This window comes from Gekko japonicus, unplaced genomic scaffold, assembly GCF_001447785.1.
Source record: "Gekko japonicus isolate JY-2015 unplaced genomic scaffold, Gekko_japonicus_V1.1 scaffold2747, whole genome shotgun sequence".
NCBI lineage: Eukaryota > Metazoa > Chordata > Lepidosauria > Squamata > Gekkonidae > Gekko > Gekko japonicus.
This window is the reverse complement of record NW_015163170.1, coordinates 23986-44607: the sequence shown is the minus strand read 5'-3', so window position 1 is coordinate 44607 and position 20622 is coordinate 23986. Positions and strand designations below refer to the sequence as shown.

The 20622-nt window shown below is 45.2% G+C and overlaps 1 protein-coding gene across 1 annotated transcript in view; it reads right to left on the bottom strand.

Annotated features, from left to right (window-relative positions):
* The window catches only part of WASF1 (WAS protein family member 1), a 49025-nt gene that overhangs the window by 13933 nt on the left and 14470 nt on the right, over positions 1-20622 (bottom strand). Inside the window, exon 2 of the mRNA XM_015407093.1 lies at positions 2486-2620. Coding sequence (XP_015262579.1) covers positions 2486-2620 — 135 coding nt within the window. The remainder of the gene's footprint in view (positions 1-2485; positions 2621-20622) is intronic.

Here is a 20622-nt window from a genome sequence, read left to right as displayed (position 1 = left end):
AGTCCTATTTTCTTGTCCATTTAATTTGCAAATTAAACTATCTTCCACAGAAGTATTTCACACACATAAGATAATTCACAGATCTAGAACTTTCATCCTGTTCATGCTAAAATCTCTTTCAATTTTCCATCTCATAATGGGTGACAAGACAATAACTAATGAAAACAATCAGAACACTCCCTAATATTTTACCTCCACATTAATTAGATATACCAATAGTTGCTATGCTACAAAGAACTCTAACGCATTATTAGAGCACAAAGATTTTTACCCTGCCTTTCTGCCGCCATAGGGACATCAAAGTGGCTAACAAAACATACAAACTGAAGTCTTATCTTAAAAGCTATTAAAACCAACTTCCCATAGGTCTTGCATATGCCCAAATGTCTTGTTTACTCCCCAGATGTCTTACTCTGCCTTTCTGCCAACAGGAGATAGAGCCAACAGCCTGAAAAAGCTGCTACCAATCTGAAAATGCAGTGCTAGAGGAACCCATTGGTCTGACATCATATTCATTTCTGAATTTCTCAGCTTCCCCCTAAACAGATGTTTCTTGCCACTACAGAGGCAGAGAAGCCTGCAAACCTATTAAAGAAACAAGGACCTGAAAATAATACATACATCACATTCTCAGTGTTCACTGCTGTAATTCTCTCACATAATTTTTAGCAAGCTGAATCAGGACTTCCAATATTTAGGACTAGGAAAACATCACAGTTTTAATCGGTCTCTAGAGAGGTGGAACTTACCCACCACAACAATCACATAAATTAACTTGATATGATGAGGACTGAAGATGAAAATTAGCCGCAGCCTTGCAATTGGTGATAATCAGGGGTCATTTCACAGAAAAAGAGGTGCAGCAGCTCATTAGCATAACTTATTTGCATATGCCGCACACTCTGACATCACTGGAAGTGTATCAGAAGGCAACACCCACTGCTCAGCCTCCACTGGACTGTTTTGGATTGCTAGCTATTGGGGCGGGGGGAGAATGTGCAGATCTGTCCTCACAGAAGAGGGAGAGCTTGTACCTGAATAAAACTTGGTCTTAAAGGTGCCACTGGACTGTTTTGGACCGGGGGGCTGGGGGGAGCTCTGCAACTTACCTGGCTGCTTCTTGCTCTGACTGAGGGCTGCTGGGAGCAGGAGGTGGGGCTTGTTGCATGTGCCCACCCCCTGGGCTCTTTACTGCCGGAGCTCCGCTCCTGTGTGGTCCTGCAGGAAATGACCCCTGGTGATAATATATTTCCAGAGTGGTCCTTAGTGCTTTTTGCATATGTGACAAAAGTGTTCCTATCCATGGCTGAGATCCAAGGGCAAGGACTGGCAAATGTTGTTTTTTGTGTTATGAATATTTGTAATTTGGTTGAATGCACATATGGTTAAATGAAAGAACTGGCTTGTTAATGGTAATCTGAGCAATACTGAACTGTGTCTTTAAAAATTCTCTTGTATATGTCTACAGCTGCATGTTTTAAAAATTATTTTGTCAAATCACAATAAAATATTCTTTTTTAAAAAATGTGAGTGTGTGATTTTAAGCCTGATGTCAAGAGAAAGTGAACATTAATGTAGTGTCCAGTTATGAGCTGGTAGAAAAATCGGCAGCTATAGAATGAACAGGTGCCAATTTGAAACAAAACCCACACATCATGTCATCATAAAAATTAGGACTCTGGGCTTTGAAAAGGAAAACAACTAAATTCAGCTTAGTGGGGTTCACTATTCTGTTTGAGCGCTGATTAGACAGCTTCAGATCTGCTGTTAAAAGCCATTCTCTTCAGTATAAAGCTGAGTAACAAGTTTCTTTTGTAGGTTTGACAGAAGCAGACATTATAGTGCATTTTATCTAGCTCTGTGGGAAGACACCAGTGAGTGATATACTAAGGTAAGGTGCTATAAGATTCTTTGGTCTGAACTTGACTCAACAAAGCAATGCTCCCAGCATTTGCTCAAGCAATGGAAAAGCAGGGGCAGGCCACTTCTAGGGAAGAACTGACAGAGAGGGGGAGCAGGGATTTCTCCTTATTCCTTCTGTTTGGAGCCTGGATGGGAGACAAGCAAAATGGCCATATGGTGGTGGTGGGGAATAAGACAAATATGCGCGGGATCAATCTGTGAAAGAGAGTTTAGCATTCCCAGCTATGCTGCTAATCCTTTGAAAATACCTACTGTTCAGGTTTTATCATTATGAGCAAAACAGGAGATTGGGATTTCACACTTAGTTATATTACAATATAGATATTTATAAAACATCATGATTTAGGAGATAAACACCCTACAAACGTATTTAAAAATGTACACAATATGTCAAAAACTAGAACCGTAACAATCTACATTAAAAGAACATTAGAGGAAAAATTGATTGCTAAATTTTTGGGGGATCTTATATCGGAGAAGATGCTTATATATATATACCAATAGAAACCAAACCCAATACTATCCATAAGCGCATAAATGCAAAAACCATGCAGCAACTTACGTTCTTCTTCCTTTGGATCAAGTTGTGTAACACTGATGGACAAGCGGTCCACACGTTCTTGTAAGGAGTTCACTCTGAAGGAAAAACTATGTGCTTCGTTGAAAAGTTCACCAAATATATCTTCTGCATATTTACCTTCAAAAGAGAAGATAAGATGTCTAAGCCTTGGATTAGATGTATATGATTATTTTTTTTAAAAAAAATGTAACCGTCAAGTAGCAACAGATTTCAATATGCAACTCCAATTCATATACACCTTAACAAGCAGCCATTCTTTTTTTTTTTTTAAAGCCCCCTGAGGGGGGAATTTTTTATTTGCATTTCTATAAAACTACAACAGAAATTGGGGAGGGAAAATCTACAATCTATAGGAAAAAGTAAAGAAAACCTAACTAAAAACCCAAAAATGGAGGTTATACAATGCTTAAAACATAGTTATTACTCTTATACATTTGCTTTCAGACATGAAGAGTGCCCGCCAATCATCGCTTCTGTTGACAAAACCTGCTTATCTGACTGAACAGAGAGTAGTTCTAAAGCTATAACACAATAATTACAGCCCCTAAGAAAAGTTTAGCATCACCACGCTTTACTCCGGCATCTTTTAAAACCAATGTTCCCTCAGTAAGAACATCACAACACGTTTTTCTTCTTCCGTCTTCAATGTATCTTCTTTCTTCAATTATCTTTTAGTTTCTATAAGACCGGATCTGTCCATTCATGATATGAACCAAGTTCCTTTTTTCCTGAGAGATCTTTGCTTCCTTAGATCAAAAGAGTCTTTCCTTTTGTTGCAATTACAACATGCTCATTGGAGATTCTAATCTTTCTCTTAGCAAGCAGATCATATAAAGTTAGGGTAGCGAACCCTTTACTCCAAGGAAGCCACTTTTCGATTAGCTTGCCAGTCCAGCCACAAAAAACTAAACTTAGAATCTTCTTGCCATTCATATATCTTTATGATCCACATACCGTCCCTTTAAAAGTGTAGCTGCTTTTAGTACAGATCCAGATCGCTTCTCACTTTAGCCACCAGAGGGCCCATGATTCACTTTAAAGACAGTCTGTGGTTAGGTCACAACCTAACTTTCCGCTGTCTCCTTTCTGAAGAAAACATTGGTCCCGCCTCCCTCTTCGCCTCTCGTCGCCATCTTTTGGGGATGTTTACATCAGCCGAGAAAGAATGCCAAAGTCTCTAAGGTCTGTTTAAACGCTTCGCTTTCTTTCAGAAAAACTCTCTGCTACAGTCCATCGCCACAGTTTGATCAGTCCCTCCCACCTTGCTTTCGCATTTGCTTAAAACGTCAGGAGATAGGGCGTCCCCTCCCCCCCTCGTTTGTACGCTTGTAGTGGAGGGACTTCACTTCTAGGCTTTAGTGTCTCGTTTCAACGACAACTCACTCATCAATCCTTGAATCGATCCAGTCAGGTCCTAAAACGGCCCCTGGGATCATGCCAGGCAGAGAAAATTGCTAAACCTCCAAATGCTTGTTCCGGTGGTCGCTTCTAGTCCAGTACTGGGAATCAGGGTAGGACCTTCAGGGCAGAGAGTAGCCCCCCCTGTACCAGCTACCAACCAGAGGTAGGGCTCTCCAAAGCCCCCTGGCTATAAGCCCATTGCCTATGGGCTTCATGGGGGAGTGTGCACCATCACACTTCCTCCTAATCCCCGATTCATGGCACACGGCTCTCAGAGGAACACAGAGACGCCGCCATCGTTCAAAGCACCAAAGACCGGAAGCCAACAAGCAGCCATTCTGTCACCCATCACTGGAGACATTTAATAGGTAAGGCTACACAGGAAACCTGTGTTAGAATCTGAACATATTAATTTGTTCTGGATTTTTATACCCTGCTTTTCTCCACAATAGGGACTCAAAGCAGCTCACATCAGTTCCTTCTTCTCCATTTTATCCTCAAAACAACCCTGTAAAGTTGGTGAGGCTGAGAGAGAGTGAATGGTCAAAAGCCACCCAGTGAGTTTCCATGGCACACTGGGGATTCAAGATTGTAGGTTTGGTTGGCATGCATATTTATGGTATGATAAGATAAAAATGGATAGCTTTTTTAAACTTCACTTGGTAAGAAAAGCACTGTTTGTGGTATGGATAAGATATAAAAAATATTTTAGGGATGTAAGACCATTGTGGATTGTGCCAGTAGAAGTACTAACATCGTACTCAAGACAGCGAGACAAGGATTGGTTGCCATACAGAGACTTAATTAAAAAAGAGGGAACAGAATGGGTAATGAAAAAGCAGAATGAAATTCAGTATGAATATGAATGGTTGAAATATATGCAGATTTATGATCTCTTTAGATCAGATAAGAAAAATTATGGTTTTAGAGAAGAAAAAAATGAAATGGAAAATATTTGGGGAAGTAGAGAGGGAAAAAATATCTCTAAAATGTATAAACTGTTGTTGAAATGGTATACTGAAGATGAAATTGTTAAAGAGCAAATGATAAAGTGGGCAATAAATATGAATAGGGAGGTGACTATTGAAACTTGGGAATATTTGTGGAAAAATTCTATTAAGATATCGGCTTGTACCAATGTCAGAGAGAACTGCTTTAAAATGATGTACAGGTGGTACATGACTCCGAAGAAAATTGCAAATATGAACCAGAATATGTCAAACAAATGTTGGAAATGCAAGAGTCATGAGGGCTCATTTTATCATATGTGGTGGACTTGTGAAAAAGCTGTAGACTTCTGGACAAAAGTCCACAATGAAATGCAAAAAATATTGAAATGCTCTTTTAAAAAAGCACCCGAAATTCTGCTTTTGGGTTTGAAAATAGATGAAGTGAACACGACTAAAAAGACTTTACTTTGGTACTTAATAACAACTGCGAGAATGTTGTTTGCACAATTTTGGAAAACAGAGAAAGTACAAGAGATTGAAGATTGGATACAAAAAGTTCTGTTCATGACTGAAATGGACAAAATTACAAAAAAATTGAACGGCAAAGAAGATGAGGTATTTTTTGAAGAATGGAATGACTTTAAAATTTATCTGGAGAAGAACTGGGATGTGAAACAAAATTTAATGTGTTTAGATCAATATTAGGTTAAATGATGTTATCCTAAATCTGTAATGATAAGAAAAATGATATAATTGATGATATATAGTAATGTGGAGGGTAAGGGGGAAACATTGCGGGAAGCCACAGGAGGGAGGGGAGGAAATGGGTATGGGTGAACAATGGAAAATTGGAAATGGTTAAATGTAAAACTTGTATGGAAAATAATAAAAAATTGTTTACCAAAAAAAAAAGATCCTAGTGTGATACTCTAAACCACTCCACTGTACTGGCTCCCCTTGCTCGGATCTAGAAAAGTATGAAATAGCTTCTGCTTCCATGTGGGGGCTTGTCAGAACCCAGCAAGGTGTGAGAGGCTGCTCCTAGATAGCCAAATTCCATTCACTGTATAGATACAGAAACCCTTTATATATACACAAATACATTTTACACAAACCTGAGCCCTACCAAGGAATGACAGTTGCATATAGTATGGCTAGGTTTACTAGATTCTATTGTGGTGCACCCTATTTTAAACTGAATTTTGTGAAAATTATATGCTATTTGAAAGTATGTTTCCCCTCTTAGAAAACCAGTATTCCTTTTGGAAAAGGTAGAAAAAGCTATCAACACACTCTTCATCTGAGCCTGGGACGAACTCATTCATGGAAGATGTTGGATAATTATAATAGCAAGTTCCCCAAAGGCAGCAAGGCCAAACAGCAGAGACTTAAATGAGGGTATCACAGAAGGAGAAGGTAGTAGTGATACCGGTGAACAAAAAACTCAAGATACTTCAACTGTTGCTTATGCAGCTCTGCAAAATGCCATGTACAGTAATAACAAGGAGCAACAGGAAGATCATGCATCTCCTGGAAATACTTCACTATTATGTGCATTTGAATAATTAGTATATTGAAAATTCAATGCAGAAAATAAAAACTTATTAAATCATGAGTTCATGTATAGAATTACAACAAATATTAAAAAAAGAAAGAGCAGTCATCAGTGGCCATTACAGTAGGCCTAACTTTGCACTCTAATATGAGATGCAAAAGAAGCAAGATGAGAAACATGGTGTCAGGTTCCACAGCCAACAACTGAGTACACGCTTATCAGAAAGGTTATACTTTATTGAAGAGCTATAGATGCATTAACAAAGGCACTGTTAAGAATGGCGTTGCCTCTACAAGCATAATGGGATATAGGGTATTCGTATGCACACACCCCTTCCTTGGGCCAGTTAACCACATTCCCACACGCGGGAGAAGGAGCCCCAGGCCGTTAGAGCCAAAAGCTGGGAACCGACAGTGCTCCCATGGTTCCCTCACTCCCAGACACCACACCACCTGCACGGCTATAGATAAGCAAGTGTTACAGCAGTGAAGAAGCACAGAAGGAATGCAGTAGTACTTTGTACACAGATCACTGAAACATCTGACCCCTCCTGCTACCATGGCAGCATAGCTGACATTCTGCCCTCTCAAAAAAAGATTCTCCCGTCCACCCAGGGAGGTCTCCTGGTCATTCCAGGAAGTCGCTATGGAACTTCCGCAACAACTGAGGGGTCCGAATATCCCCTACTTCCACCCACTTGAGGTGCTGGGGTCTGAAATCTAGGCATTCAACCAAATACAACAATTTTCCATGTTTAATCTTAGAGTCCAAAATTTTAAAAATCTCATAATGTTCCTCGCCCTCAATCAAGATAGGAGGGGGCACCAGTTTCGATGGACGCCAAGGACTGGAACCAGAATCCCGTTTCAGGAGGCTGAAATGAAATACAGAATGTAGTTTCCTCAAGTTTTTAGGTAGATCTAAGTCCACAGCTACATCATTGATTACTCTTTTTACCTTGAAAGGACCAAGGTATTTTCAACCCAGTTTCCAGCTAGGGCGCAAAACCTGAATGTTTTTTGTAGACACATAGATGGAGTCCCCAGGCTGCAGAGCCCATCCCTCCACCCTTCTCTTGTCAGCCTGACTCTTGTACGCCTCCTTGGCTGCATTCAAAGTCTTGCAAAGGAGCGGCCATGACTCCTTTAACCGTTGACACCATTGAGCAGCATCCCCCCACAAGTCATTGTCCCCTTCCAGGAAAGGCACCGGCGGGCTGTCATAACCATACAAAGCCTTAAATGGGGACAGTCCAGTAGAGGAATAACAAGTGTTGTTGTAACAGAATTCAGCCAGGGGCAACAGATCAACCCAATCATCCTGTTGACAGTTGTGAAACAACGGAGATACTGCTCCAAAGTCTGATTAACTCATTCTGTCTGACGGTCAGTCTCTGGGTGATAGGCGCTGCTCAGGCCCCGTTCCACCCCCGTCAGTTTCATCAGCTAACAGTTTATGTCCACGGTACAAACAGCCATCGGCCCGAAGTTCGAAGTCTCCTTCTGCAGCTACTACCGCTTGTCGCCCCCCGAGAAGGCGGAGGCGAATTTGCTGTGCCAAGTCTCCCCCGAGGCTTGTCCGACTGGGAAGTGTCAGGTGGCCGTGACGCAGGGGGGAGGGCAGTGGGGCGAGTCTGGCTACATGTTGTCACCGCCCCGTCCAGGTGGGAAGGCGTGAACACTGAGACAAAAATAATTTCCTGTTGGCTGTCATGTTGGGGGAGGCGTGACAGGGCGTCAGCCAAAGAGTTCGCAGAGCCAGGAAAATGATGAAGGGTGAACTGGAACTTGGAAAAGAAATCAGCCCACCGGAGTTGTTTTGCATTTCGGCACCGGGGCATTTTGACCATTTCCAAGTTTTTATGATCAGTCCATAACTTGAACGGGACTCGCGCTCCCTCCAGCCAGTGTCTCCAGGTGGCCAAGGCGAGTTTTATGGCCCCGTCTCCTTCTCCCAAACTGACCAATCGTGTTCTGTGTCATTAAACTTCCTTGACACGTATGCCAAGGGGTGTAGTAACCCATCCACCCTTCTTGGAGAATGCCCCCCCATGGCCACATCGGCTGTGTCAGTTTGAACAATCAATTTTTTCGTTTCATCAGGGTGCACTAAGACCGGCTCTGAGGTGAACAAAGTCTTGAGGCATTCGAAAGCTTCCTGGCACTCCCGACTCCAAGCCAACGCTGCCCCCAGCTTGGTTGCGTCCGGGCCCTTCCCCTTCATTTCCAACAAGTCGGTCAGGGGCAAACTGACCTGGGCAAAATTGGGCAGGAAATTTCTGTAAAAGTTCGCGAACCCGAGGAAGGATTGTAACTGGCGCCGGGTGAGAGGGACTCCCCAGCCCAGCACATCTCCTACTTTCCCCAGGTCCATCTCCAAGCCCTTGTCCAAGATCCTAGAAAGTCAATGTGGGTCTTGTGAAACTCGCACTTAGAGAGTTTCGCAAACAGTTTGTGCTTGTGCAACGTTGTCAGAACGTCCCTCACCAATTTCACATGGGAAGGTAGGTCGGGGGAGTACAGCAAGATATCATCTAGGTAAACAAGCGCCCCCTTGAACAAGTGCTTGTGCAACACCTCATTGATCAGATTCATGAAGACCCCTGGCGCCCCCTGAAGACCAAACAGCATCACACAGTACTCAAACTGACCCAGGGGCGTGTTAAAGGCAGTCTTGTGTTCGTCCCCCTCCCTGATGCAAACCCGAAAGTAAGTGTCGCGAAGATCCAACTTCGAGAAAATTTTCCCTTTTGCCGCTTCGGCCAGTAAATTTTTGATCAACGGCACGGGATAAGCATTGGTCGAAGACACTGCATTCAATCCCCAATAGTCCATGCACAACCTCAACCCCCCATCCTTTTTCTTCCGGAAGAGCACCGGGGCCGCAAAAGGGGAGGAGGCTGGCCGGATGAAACCTCTGGCCAGGTTTTTATCATTAAATTTGCGCAGTTCGTCCTTCTCGGCCAGACCCATCGCATAAATGTGTCCCTTGGGGAGTTTTTGGCCGGGTAATATTTCAGTGCTGCAATCCGAGTGTCTATGGGGTGGAAGCTCATCGGCTCCTTCCTCTTCGAACACCCTGGCCAAGTCCCAGTACTCCGGGGGAATGGTTTGCAGCTCCTCCTGAGCCAAACACACTCTAGGGGTTTCCACTATTGGCTGCTGGCCCCACTGCGGGTTCCATTGGTGCCCTTGACACCAAGGTGAGATGAAGTGCACCTTCCCTTCATCCCACAGAATGTATGGATCATGTCCATGCAGCCAAGGGCCCCCCAACACCAACGGGAACCTGGCGGCCGGGGTGATCATGAACAACCGCTCTTCCCAGTGATCCCCCGCCCCAACCCGCAAAGGTACAGTCTCGTATTCACATGGTTCTTTCATTGTGGAACTGTCCATTTGGGTAAAAATCAACGGGTCATCAAGCTTCACCACCCCAGCGTCCAGCCCCATGACTAAGGAAGGGTTGATGAGATCCCTCCCACACCTCGAGTCAATGCGTGCTCTTACACGCCAAGGGCTGAGTTAATCAGAGTCACAGTCACGAAAAACAGGGGGGGGAAGCTGCTCACCACTTTTGGCACCTCTGGGATTGGGCCCTGCTCCTCTGCGCCTCTCACAGCAGGACCTGGCCTTTTCCCGCCGTCTCGGGGTCTTCCTCGCTGGAGTCCTCTCCCAATTCCTCAGGGCTTGCCTGGAGGGCTTTGGCAAATTTCGGCTTCCCGGTCAACTTCTTGGCCAGGGTCACTACACGTGCTTTTCCGGGATCGCTCGAGCTCTGCTTCCCTTGGTCCGCTCCACCGCAGTAAGCCACGAAATGGCCCCGCTCCCCACACTTTAGGCATAGCCCTTGTCGCATGCGTTGCTCTCGAGTAGCCTCAGCAACTTCGCTGGTTTCATCTTCTGCGCCGGGGGTTAGGCTTGCTTCCCGCTGTTGCGATGTCCAGGCACAGGGTATTCAGGCGGGTCTCCGCACTCTCCGCCTCCTGCATCCATGCCGGTAAAGAGATTGGATCCACCACCCATAGGACAGTTTCCTGGATCTCTGGGTTCAGTCCTACCCGGTACAACTCAGCTAGCACCGGATCTGGCCAAATTTGAACCTTTGCCATGTGCAATATAAACTTGGAGGAGTATTCTCTCACCAACCTCCTCCCTTGCTTCAGGGTGCGTAGAAACGCTCTCGCTTTAGGCCCGGCATTCCGGTCCTCAAATTGGGCACGCAATGGCCACATAAAAGCGTCCAAATTCACCAGCTCCGGGCCCCGGGTGTTGTGCAATCCCACATACCGAGCCGCGGCGGCTCCCCGTAAACAGGCAGCCACTACATCCACTCGGCTGCTGTCATCCGGGAACAGGTGGCCCGACCTTTTCACAAACCTCATCACTCGAACCACAAAGTAGGATAGTTCCTCAGGGTTTCCATCGAACATGGCCTCGATCAGGTCTTTCGGGCGATGTAGCACCGGGCCTCCTGGGCTACCTGGTCATGACGCTGGAGCCGGGACCTCCCCTGGTCCCAGCATGGGTACCTCCTCCGGTCTGGGCACGGGTGGGGCAGCAGGAAGTACTGGTCCCACCGGTTGGGCTTTCCTCTCTGCTCAGATGGCTTGGACCACCAACTGTGGGATCGCGTGGATGACTTCCTCCAACTCCCGTTGCAACTGACGCCTCTCCCGATCTGCCACCTCCATTCTATGGGCCAGTTCCAGTCCCTCATCTGGGGACACGCACTCACTCCTTGCCTTCGACCTCTCCGTCACCCAGGCTCCTGGTGGTGGGTCGAAGGGAGTCCCGTAGGGAGGGGGAACCTCCAGCTGAGGCAAACCCCAGGTTGAACCTGCTGTCTCTCCGGGGCCCCTGCATGAGCTTATAAGTCTCTGCTGTGGAGTCCGGGTTCAATTGGCTCCACCTGGAGCTCGGTCGGTACCCCTGGCCGGGCGGCTGCCTCAGCCCCGTAGGGGTCAGGAACAAATGGGTTGATGTCATCTTTGGGGCTGTTCCCTTCCCAGTGACGGTCACCAGAGGTGTAGTAGTCACCGGTGCCTTCGCCTGGGTCAAAGGAGTCTCCCCCCCAGACGTGGTGGGGACCGGGATCCCCCCCAGGGGGAACCTGTTTCTCCTCGTCGTCATTCATCTCGGAGAGAGAGAGGCGTGCAGATAGAGAATGAGGATTCTTAACAGAATGTCAGGTTCCACAGCCAACAACTGAGTACACGCTTATCAGAAAGCTTATACTTTATTGCAGAGCTATAGATGCATTAACAAAGGCACTGTTAAGAATGGCGTCGCCTCGGGCTTCCGGTTTGGCTTCCGCGAATGGCGGACGCAACCTCGGGGCGCTCCCGAGGACGTCTTCGCCGCCCGTGGCCGAGGGGGAATCCGCGCAAGCGGAGACCCGCTTTCTGATGAGGCTTTACAAATAGCAGAGGAAAGAAGGAAAGCGAAAGGCAAAGGCGAAAAGGAAAGATTTACCCAACTGAACGCAGATTTCCAGAGAACAGCAAGGAGAGATAAGGAGGCCTTCCTGAATGAACAGTGCAAAGTAATAGAAGAAAACAATAGAATGGGAAGGACTAGAGATCTCTTCAAGAAAATTGGAGAAATCAAGGGAGCGTTCCATGCAAAGCTGGCCATGATAAAGGACAAAAACGGTAGGGACCTAACAGAAGCAGAAGAGATTAGGAAAAGATGGCAAGAATACACAGAAGAACTATACAAGAAAGACCTCGATGTCCTTGACAACCACGACGGTATAATCACTGACCTCGAGCCAGACATCCTGGAATGTGAAGTTAAATGGGCCTTAGAAAGCATTACTAACAACAAAGCTAGTGGAGGTGATGGTATTCCAGCTGAGCTATTCAAAGTCTTAGAAGATGATGCTGTTAAAGTTCTGCACTCCATTTGCCAGCAAATTTGGAAAACGCAACAGTGGCCACAGGATTGGAAAAGGTCAGTATACATTCCAATCCCAAAGAAGGGCAATGCCAAGGAATGTTCAAACTATCGCACAATTGCACTCATATCACACGCTAGCAAGGTCATGCTCAAGATCCTACAAGCTAGGCTTCAACAGTACGTGGATAGAGAACTACCAGAAGTACAAGCTGGGTTTCGAAGAGGTAGAGGAACTAGAGATCAAATTGCCAACATTCGCTGGATTATGGAGAAAGCAAGAGAGTACCAGAAAAATATCTACTTCTGCTTCATTGACTATGCTAAAGCCTTTGACTGTGTGGATCACAACAAACTATGGCAGGTCCTTAAAGAGATGGGAGTACCAGACCACCTCACATGTCTCTTGAGAAACCTGTATAAGGGCCAAGAAGCGACAGTTAGAACCGGATATGGAACAACTGATTGGTTCAGCATAGGAAAAGGAGTACGACAAGGATGTATATTGTCACCTTGCTTATTTAATATATATGCAGAGTACATCATGCGAAATGCTGGCCTGGATGAATCACAAGCGGGAATTAAGATTGCTGGGGAAAAGATCAACAACCTCAGATATGCAGACGATACCACTCTAATGGCAGAAAGTGAAGAGGACCTAAAGAGCCTCTTGCTCAGGGTAAAAGAGGAGAGCGCAAAAGTGGGCTTGAAGCTCAACATCAAAAAAACTAAGATCATGGCATCCGGCCCCATCACTCCTTGGCAAATAGAAGGGGAAGCTGTGGAAGTAGTGACAGACTTCACGTTCCTGGGATCCCAGATCACCGCAGACTGTGACTGCAGCCATGAAATTAAAAGACGCCTGCTCCTTGGGAGGAAAGCGATGGCGAACCTAAACAGCATGATAAAAAGTAGAGACATCACCCTGCCAACAAAAGTCCGCATGGTCAAAGCAATGGTATTCCCAGTAGTCATGTATGGCTGTGAGAGTTGGACTATAAGGAAGGCCGAGCGCCGAAGAATAGATTCTTTTGAACTATGGTGCTGGAGGAGACTCTTGAGAGTCCCTTGGACTGCAAGAAGAACAAATCAGTCAATCCTCAAAGAAATCAACCCTGACTGTTCCCTGGAAGGCCAGATAATGAAACTGAAGCTCAAATACTTTGGCCACCAAATGAGAAGGGAGCACTCACTGGAAAAGACCCTGATGCTGGGAAAGATTGAAGGTCAAAGAAGATGGGGACGGCAAAGGATGAGATGGTTAGACAGTGTCATCGATGCAACGAACATGAAGTTGAGCCAACTTCAGAGGACGGCGGAAGACCGGAAGGCCTGGCGAGAGTTCGTCCATGGGGTCGCGAAGAGTTGGACTCGACTGTGCGACTGAACAACAACAACAATGCACCTCCCCCTTCCTTGGGCCAATTAGCCACATTCCCGCGCGCGAGAGAGGGAGCCCCAGGCCGTTAGAGCCAAAAGCTGGGAACCGACAGCGCTCCCACGGTTCCCTCACTCCTAGAGACCACACCACCTGCACGGCTATAGATAAGCAAGCGTTACAGCAGTGAAGAAGCACAGAAGGAATGCAGCAGTACTTTGTACACAGGTCACTGAAACATCTGACCCCTCCCGCTACCATGGCAGCATAGATGACACATGGACACGCTAAAATGAGGTGTGTATGTGTCTGCGCAGGTGTGGGCACGAAACACAACTTTCTTACCCAACCCCCTCCCCCTGCAGCCCAAATTCCCTCTGAAATTCTGCTCCGTGGGATCCATCTTGTATTACACACACAAACACAAAACTTAATATTAATCTCTAGGAAAAACCTGATAATAATTTATTTGCACTGAAATCATACATCTTTCCCAATACCTTGTTTTTCTTCAGGACATCTGTATCACTTATCTGCCTAGACAGTGCATGCCCTGGCTAGTGCTTTGGTCATCATTGAATCACTATTTGCCAGTGCTCAATTGCTAAATGCATTTGCTTGAAAACAATTATTACAACTCCAGCAGATACTACTATTGATACTTATTTTCAAAATTTATACAAAGCCTTTCTGCCTCACCAGGGCCACCAACAGACTAAAAACATACATAAAAACATGTTTTAAAAACTAAACAAAAACACATAATTAAAACAACTACAACCAAGCTACACATACAAAGACATAAAAATGACTATTAAAAATAGGTGCAAAAAAGGGATCAGTGTGGGAACACCAGAAGAAATAAAGTTTTTCCCCTTGGCAGAAGGGGTAAGGTAACCGAATGGGACAGGTAAGTCTCTCTAGGGAGAGAGTTCCAGAGTTTTGGTGCCAAGACCAAGAAGGCCCTCTCCAGGGTTACCCACTAGCCTAATCTTAGAAGGAAGGGCCCCGTGAAACAGGGCCTTGGAAGATGACTGAAGCGGTCAGGAAGGTTCATAAGAGAACAGATGGTCCTTCAGTTATACTGGTCCCAAGTCATACAGGGCTTTAAAGGTCAACACCAGCACCTTAAATTGTTCCCCCAAGCAGATTGTGAGCCAGTGTAGATGGACCAAGACTGGAGCGACCTGGTCTCTGCCATCTCTTCACTCAACAGTCTAGTTGAAACAATCTGCACCAACTGTTGTTTCCAAACACTGTTCAAGAGCAGATCCATGCAGAGTGCATTTCAATCCAATCTAGATGTAACCAGGGCATGCATTACAGTGGCCAGATATTTTCTGCCCAGGAAAGGCTGGAGCTGACTAACCAGTAGAAGATGGTAAAAGGCACTCCTGGCCACAGCTTCCACCAACTTAACCAGCAGTAGGCCTTGATTCACAAGCATCCCCAAATTACAGAACTGTTCTCTTTCCTATGGTCCCCACATCCCCTCCCCACTTGCTGAGCAAACTGTACTGCAGCCAACAAAAAGGGGTGGATATTGTCATCTGGTTTGACTGTTATTAGTACTTTGTGATAATTTTATTTCATGATGACTGTATTTTATGTTTTAAAGTTGTTAATACATTCATTTAAACCCAATTATTATTATTATTATTACTACTACTACTACTACTACTACCACATATTGCTAGAGAACAGGTTGTTTCAGACTGGTCAATAGGTATTAAAATCTCCTGAGTCTAGGGCAGGCCTCCTTAGTAGTGGATACATCACAGGTGATTTCAAAACTAAGCCCCCCCTCCCCCCTGCAATTAGACATTAATTCTTGGACTCTTTACCCAAACTGATAAAATGTTGCTGTGTGGATGGTGGTAGAGCTACCTTTTAGATGGTCCTGAGATGTGAAATCCACACAGGTTCATTCCTCACCTGTGGTCTACTTAGAAAATCCTAGTTGAAACGCTCTAGTGCTTGAAGGCACAGTTCTGTCTCTCACCATTCCTGGCACTTTCCAGCAGAAAGCCTACTTCTGCTTTCTTCCACTGCACAAATAATGTATTAAAAGATAGGTACATTAAATAATGATACATATATTTAAGACAGTATGGCAGGGGTGTTGAACTCATTTGTTATGAGGGCTTGATCTGACATAAATGAGACCTTGTTGGGCCAGGCCATGTGTGTTGAACTCATTTGTTATGAGGGCTTGATCTGACATAAATGAGACCTTGTTGGGCCAGGCCATGTGTGTCATAAAATGTAATGCCAGGTAGCGGAGATATAAACTTTATAAAGGACACAAACACAATGTGTTTTTTTTTACTTAAAATAAAAATATGCTTAAAACATTAGCTCTGTAAGCTGCAAACCTACTTTTGATTTATTGACATTCACCACAGAAATCTCATGGTCAGAGTTCTGAGTCTAGGACCCAGGTTAAAACATGAAATGGCTGAGTGATTAAGAGAGTTTGGTGAAGCAAGCTGTGATGCAGCAGCAGCAGCAGAACCGGAAGCAGGAGATGGCCAGTTCCACTGTGGGCCTGATTGGAAGCCCCCCAGGGGCCTGATCCGGCACCCAGGCCGCATGTTTGACACCCCTGCAGTATGGATTACGAAATGTTATCCCACTTTGAAAAACACTGAAGCTAGAAAGGCCTGCAAAGATTCAAACTGCTACAAAACTGTGCTCCTTGGATCCTCTTTCTATCAAGAAATAGCTTCAGTGTATCTTAGCAGCAGTTTCTAATGAAGTTTGAACCCAAAAACTGATCCTGAAGCAAGTCCACCTATATAACACAAGTGTGGCCCTGCGAGACTTGGGGGGGGGAGGAATCCCATCCCTGCCACTTTCCCCCCTGGTCCACTGCTGCTTCCAGGCTCTGGTGCAGCCACTGCCTGGCATGCCATAGCTCCTGGGCTCCAGAGCAGTCACAGCTTTGCTGGGCCTTGCACAGATCCCAGGCTCCGCTGCAGCCACCGCTGAGCCCAGTGGGCCTCAAAGAGTCTGCCACAGCACCTCTTGAGCTCTGCCACTGCTGTTGTCTGGGCTCGGCTGCTGGAACTAAGCAATGACCACACAACGACTCCCCTTATTTTTGGGGGGGGATTTAAGCCCCCAATGTATTTTTTTAAGATACCAGATTTTTCTGCAAACCTGAGGGGTCTCCTAAGGTTGCAGGAAAATCTGTTTAGTGCTCATGTGGCCCCAATCTATGGATTTAGATATCCACAAATGGGGGCCACCTGTGGCTATTAGATATATAGATGCTAAGGCCCTAGCAGACGGCTTCTTTTGCATTTTTATAAACCTTACTTAACTGTGGAAGTTGATATGGTCCAAGGGAACCCTCAGATTCGGCCCCATGTCTATTTCCTAGTTCAGGGTCCCCCAAAGTTTATGATATGTCACATAGTAAATCCAGCCAGAGTTCTAGTAATTCCATATAGCTCAAAGGTACTTCTAACATAACAAAAGGGAAGCAGCCTAAATGGGTCTACTTAAAAGGAATTAAATCATTCATGACACCACCTCAAATTCTGGTGATGTCTCAATGACTGAATTGGATACGAAGCCCTAATGCATGGAAGGATTCAGCCTGCAATCACACTTAACTGAAACCTATCATTTCCCCCAGACACAACCCACGCCCAGTATCTTGTCCACCTTCCACTCTAGCAAATGACCAGTTCATTCCAGTCACTTATACCCTGGTTTTTTCCCCTTATTCGTGTGGGCTAGTTTGCTAATTTCCCACCTAGCAGTTAAATCCAAAAGGGCTAATAAAGTTCAAACTTTTTGGCACCAATTCAATTCCAGTCCAGAAGTCCATGGACTACCATAGTTTTTACATGTTTCCCATATAAATATAGGAGCTGCGGTGGCTCAAGTGGTTAAAACGCTGAACTGCAGGCTGTGGAAGGTCAGTAGTTCAGCGGTTCAAGACCCGGGTGCCGCAAGACAGGGTGAGCTCCTGTCTCTAGTTCCAGCTCCTGCCAACCTAGCAGTTCGAAAGCAAGAAATTGCAAGTAGATAAAGAGGGACCACTTCGGTGGGAAGGTAACAGCGTTCCGTGCGCCTCGGTGTTTAGTCATGCCGGCCACATGACCACGGAAACGTCTTCGGACAGCACTGGCTCTTCGGCTTTGAAACGGAGATGAGCACCGCAACCCTAGAGTCGGATTCGACTGGCTTTCGAGCAAGGGAACCTTTACCTTTACCTTTACATATAAATATAGCCCTGAAATCCCTGTACTTTGCAGCAGTTTTTTGTACCATCCATCTTCTGCCCTGTTCCTCAGCACAGGGAAAATCCCAGAGATTTAGTGCTTGATCACTGCCAGGGATTGCCCAACACACAGCACTGCTGTGCATCCTCTTTCACTTTCCTTCCCACCAGACCCTCCAGTCTTCCATCTTCTTCAGGACAGGCTTTTGTATGTTTTATTTTGGCTCCCTTCTTTGTTCCTTTTAGGAACTGCTTAGATGTTAGGGTATTTAGATGTTTGCATTTACATGTGTGTGTTAAGTGCCTCCTGTGTGCCTCCTGATTAGCTTAGGGATATTTTTCCAAACAAAGATTTAAATTTTGATTCTATCTTCCAAATATTTATTTCTGGGAATCACTCCATTCCCACAGTGAGGTGCTACTCCAAATTCTGGACTCTGGTATACATAGGCAGTGGTCCCTTAATATAATTTTACCCTGGAATACATATGTATGCACTTAACATGCATGGGGGATGCTCCAAATGTCAACAGTTTGGGTAACAAACTGTGATGTACCACTGATTTCTGATTTTGCAAGGATTTTCTTTAAAGTTAATGCAGATGAAAGCTGCAGGCTGTTTCGTAAATTATAATGCCAAATAGCCAAAAGGTATTATTGTGTTAGCCAATCTAGGCATTAAAAATAGAAACAACAAAGAAGGGTTTAAGCAGAAATACGTATTTGCAAATCAAAGAGAATTGATTCCAGGACTTTCTATAGATTACTTAAGTGATGGTTCATCTAGCCAGTCTTTACTTGACTCCTAAACTAATGTCATTAGGATTGTCAAAGTACAATTCTCTGGGTAAGTCAAGGGCACAGCAGTATGGGGATCAGTTGCACAGCATGCGTTATTTTGAAAAACAGAACACCTAGCAACCTTAAATGTAACCATCTTGGCTAAACATTCTGTATTTTGCTATGGTTTCAAGCAGCACTTTTTCTTTGAAAACCCTTCTTTGAAGGAATGTTTATCACATTTTCTTTAGAAAACACACACTGAATTGTAAAGTGGGAAAGAGACACACAGATATATTTATTTCAAAATGTCACAGGCATTTCTTGTTCATTTGCCCAAAGAATCCCATTCAGTATTATAGTTCTTTCTATACATATATCTAGGGTTTCACAGAAGCTAATTCCTGCCACTAAACACAGGTAAATTCCTGTCACTAAATGGTTCACAGCTCACAAATGCAATTGCTTCTCCTTACTGACTCACTTCGAAATCTCATCAAGTCTTATCAGGGAGTAGTCAATCAAATCCAAGAATACATTCACACTAGTATACAACCCCACAGGGCTCTTTTTGTAGCAGGAACTCATTTGCATATTAGGCAACACGCCCCTAATGTGGCCAATCGTCCAAGAGCTTACAGAGCTCTGCTTACAGGGGCTACTGTAAGCTCTCTGAGGATTGGCTACATTAGGGGCGTGTCGCCTAATATGCAAAGGAGTTCCTGCTACAAAAAGAGCCCTGGGGGGCCTCACCAGAAACAATGGACGGGTATGAAACAACAAACAATTAGGATATTCAGCTAACAGTACAATTCTGCAGGCTTCTTTTCCTGCTAGGCTGAATCTTAGCATCCAGGGCTGTAATATAATCCCCTCAGTTTCCAGAATTGCTCATTACTAGTGTGCAGGACAACAAAAGTACAGAAGAGTTTGGAGGAAGGAAACTAGCCCTGATCCCCCCAATCTTAATTTCAGTTCTATCTCCCATGATACTCCCATGATAAAGCAGCATTTAAAACCCAGACTTTTACAGTGCCAAAGTCTCAGTAGTTGATTATTTTAAATATTTATATGCCACCTCATGTATATACGCATGCAAGGGAACTGACAAAAATCATAAGAACAGCTTTACAAATTCAAACAGTAATCAAAATAGTACTGTACATAATACTTGTAAGGGCATAACTAGTAACATAATGGCACAGAGATAAAAAATACAAAGCAAAGGTAGGAATAAATTAAAACATAGTTCATGTGCTGTTAAATGCACTGGCCACACATCTCTCCTTATATATAATTGAGTAGTGAACATTCTATATTGAACACTCTAAATTTGGCCCCTTTAGTGTTTGGCCGGAAGAACTGCCACTCAGAAGACGCTGGCTGGGTTGACTGGCTGCTTTGTGCAGTTCCGCCCAGCATTCCAAGGTCATTTGCATATGGAAGCTGATTGGACTTCACTCCATTCCACACCTCAAACTCCCCCCCCCCGCAAGGCAGTTGGAATTTTCAGTTGCATATGGGAACTGCTGTATTAAATTTGGCCCCTTTAGTGTTAGGCCGGTGGGAGTGCCACTTACCATATCTGCCGACCAATAAGAAGCCGAAGCCCGGTCCCGCCCACACCACCACTGCTGCGAGAGTCAGCCGGCGCCATTTTGATTGTTCCTCTCAGACGACGAGGACTACCGACGCCAAAGGCCGCCACTTCTGAAGGTCCGTTCTCCTCCCATCCACCCCTGCACTCCAGTAGAGGCCTCCAGCCGCAGGACCCATTTTCCCTCCCAACCCCACCAGCTCCTGGGCAGGCGACGGGAGGCAAAAGCCTCCAGCCCCAGGGCCCATTTCCCCCCACCCCATCCCCCGCAATCCAGGGCCGCTGACCGCTGGCAGAGGTCTCCGGCCGCAGGGCCCGTTTCCCCCT